We start from the raw sequence: 3,055 nt of genomic DNA, 5'->3' as shown, positions 1-3,055 counted from the left end.
AATTTGCTGCTAAAAATATTGAAAAACTATATCGACGACTAATAAATAACAAACATTCCAAAAACACACAGCAGCACATACATACAAACATATGTAGTTCAGGGGCACGGGAATAGTTTATAACTCTACTTAACTGGTTATTGGTTAATTAAAAAAAAAAATGCTGCTCATTAACATATGTGCATATGTGTATGCATATTTACAGACCCTACATTTTTTTCAAATCGTAATCTGTCAATTTACATTTTGAATCCAAAGTTCAGAGTAAAAATTACACTGCATAATGTTGAAAATTTAAATTTTGAGTGGGCCAGTTTAGGTCGTACATCTGGCCGAATAATTCAAATTGCTTTTAACACCCTAGTATTTTCAACTTAGTCATAAAAAAGAAACATTTTTACGAGGCTTAATCAATTTTTATCTTTACCTTAAACCAATTTTGAATTACAAGTTGAATTTGGTAAGAAGAATGCTTTTAATTTTTTCACAGTTATAAAAATTGTTTGCAAAAATCTTATTCAGTTTGAAATAATTTTTTCCTATATTTCTGATTCAAAATAAAATATTAGTTTGTGCTAAACAGTTGGGATAAGGGTATACAATTACAAAAATAAGCTTTTTTTTGGCTAGGTATTTTCAAAAATCGACCACGGTGCCACCTAGAAGTAATAACTCTTACAGTTCTTCTGGAGAGTATGATTCAATCGAAGAACAAATAATTCATTATGGTAACCCGTACTGGATTTTTTTTATATTTTTTTGTTACACCTTCTAGATGTTTTTTGGTACTATTTGTAGTCCTTAAATGTCATGTGATTACTCTTTCGCTCGACATATGCAAAATTAGCTATGAAAATAAGCAAAATTGGCGCAGGCAAAAGCTAGGGTCCACGAAAAAAATTTTTGGCTTGAAGTTTTCCAAAATAAAAGTAAAATGTTTTCCAATATGAAAAACAGCCTACAAACATACAACATAACTTTTATAGTCGCTGCAATAGAGAGCTAAGCCGCTTAAGAGTTTACAAAAATTTTAGTATACAAAATTGTATCATTTTCAGATTTATGGATTTAACACCCTAATTTACTATATAAAAAATTTAAGCAATTTGCTAAGCGTGTTATGCGCCCAAACGGCGGTGAATGTCGTCGTTAACATAACAAAAGGACCTTATAGGCAATTTTTATTTTTATTATTTTTTTTTTTTATATATAAATTAAGCTAAAAGCTGGAATGCAACTCTGAAGCAAACTTGCTGTTTGGACAGGTATGTATTTGAACAAAATTTTTCCGAAAAATGTCACATGGGCCCTTTTGTAATACTGATGACGACACCATGAGCAAGTCCAAACATGTACATATTGATTGGCCTACGCTCTGCAAAATAATGGCCACTTAAATGGGCAAAAAAAGCCTTTGGTTGCAGCTTGTATTTATTAGATATAATTAATTAAGCATTATGTGTCGTCACAATATATATATATATATATGTGTTTGTATTGATTAAGCTACGAGTAATTTATCGAAAATAAAATCTCAAATGTATATCAACATTCCTTTGTGTATAGCAAAATATACATAGTATGTATGTATGTAGATAATAATTCGAGTTAAAGTGTTAAAAAAAAATATTCGACACTTACGGAACTGTTTGTCTGATGGTGTTCTCGATGTTGCTGTCTGAATACAGGCCAATGGGGGAGTTGAATTGTTTGTGGAATACCTGTAAGGCGACAAAATAGTTGTCAAGCTACTTATGTATGTATGTAGGTGCAAAAGTCGGCTTCGGCCTTACCCTGCCAGTATCGGCATCCTGGCCAACTACTTTGTGCAACATGGTGTCGGCGACGCGTTGCTTCATCACGCTGTCATGGAAGTCGTGGCCGGGATGAGCGCGCACAGCCGGATTCGGGTGATACCTCAGGTATGATTCTGTGGTTGGAGCATCCTTCTTGACCTTAGCACCAGGCAGAACCAGTGGAGTTGTTCGGTATGGCTGCGTTAAAAGTGAAAGATATTATTTTTTAAAGTTTGCCATTGCAAGTTGTTAACTATATTATTGTTTTATTGATAACAGTGCAAAAATGTATGTATGCGGGTGAATATATGTAGAAACATCTGTACATAAATATGTATGCATGTACTGAGTTAATTTTAATTAATTCCATTTGAATACATCTTACAAACATTTTATTGAAATTTTTGGAATAAAGCAAAAAATATGTCCCACCCTAGCCCCTGTCTTTGAGCTTAATTCCCCACGATCCCCAATTATACCCATAAGGGATGAGTCGAGACTAATTGGCCTCCATTAGTACCCGTATGAGACTAGTTGCGGCTAATTAATGCCCAATTGTACCCGATTGAGAGTAATCTCGGAATACTCTCTTTAGAGATTAGTCGCACAATTTTTTGCAGGGTATGTACATGGAGTATGCTAGTACCATGCTTGCAGACGGATAAGCGTCCTCCAATGCCCTTGCTGAAGAAACAATCCATGCTTCTATATGAAACCAAATAATAATTTTAGATATAGCTAAAAGAGCTATATGTACAGTGGCGGCAGAAATAATAGACTCATCTTTCTTTGAAGAGTTTTGCCTATGATTCTTTAGTTTATTTTATGTTTACTATTTTTTTATAAAGTTACACAACAAACATCATATAAACCCGCTTTTTAAACTTTGAACAAAATTTATAAAAATTCGACAAATTTTCACCTCGCTTTCAAACCTTTTATTCAGAATTTTTAGAAAAAGTTTTGGTATGCAGTTTTGTAGCCCTTTCAATTTTAGTGTAACAAAGTGTAATTTCATTTTTTTTTGTTGACGAAGCTAGACATTCTCCTTGAATAAAAAAAAAAACTCTTAAAAATCAACCGTATTTTGTAGCCAATCGAAAAATGGGCTACATAACTGCATACCAAAAATGTTTCCAAAAACTCTGAATAAAAAGTTTGAAAATTTGTCGAATTTTTATAAGTTTTGTTCAAAGTTTAAAAAGGGGATTTATATGGTGTTTGTTGTATAACTACCTAGGCTTTTATAAAAAAATATT

At 32.6% G+C, this 3,055-nt stretch overlaps 1 protein-coding gene across 1 annotated transcript; it reads right to left on the bottom strand.

Annotated features, from left to right (window-relative positions):
• Positions 1-1,637: 1,637 nt before the first annotated feature.
• Positions 1,638-2,497, bottom strand: LOC108354677 (uncharacterized). Its single transcript, XM_017605854.1, has 3 exons — positions 2,426-2,497; positions 1,794-1,994; positions 1,638-1,721 (listed from the first exon to the last, which is right to left on the bottom strand). Exons 1-3 carry the CDS (start codon positions 2,495-2,497, stop codon positions 1,638-1,640), a joined length of 357 nt encoding a protein of 118 aa, XP_017461343.1.
• Between the last annotated feature and the right edge of the window lie 558 nt (positions 2,498-3,055).

The sequence above is a fragment of the Rhagoletis zephyria genome, unplaced genomic scaffold (assembly GCF_001687245.7).
Source record: "Rhagoletis zephyria isolate East Lansing unplaced genomic scaffold, Rhagoletis_zephyria_1.1 Rzeph_scaffold_38181, whole genome shotgun sequence".
NCBI lineage: Eukaryota > Metazoa > Arthropoda > Insecta > Diptera > Tephritidae > Rhagoletis > Rhagoletis zephyria.
This window is presented reverse-complemented; position numbering and strand designations above follow the sequence as displayed.

Coding starts and splice junctions, on each gene's coding strand:
- LOC108354677 (XM_017605854.1), bottom strand. CDS start 2,497: ATGGATTGTTTCTTCAGCAAGGGCATTGGAGGACGCTTATCCGTCTGC. Junction 1,995..2,425: donor ATGGTACTAGCATACTCCAT/GTACATACCCTG, acceptor CTTTTAACGCAG/CCATACCGAACAACTCCACT. Junction 1,722..1,793: donor AGGATGCCGATACTGGCAGG/GTAAGGCCGAAG, acceptor GTCGCCTTACAG/GTATTCCACAAACAATTCAA.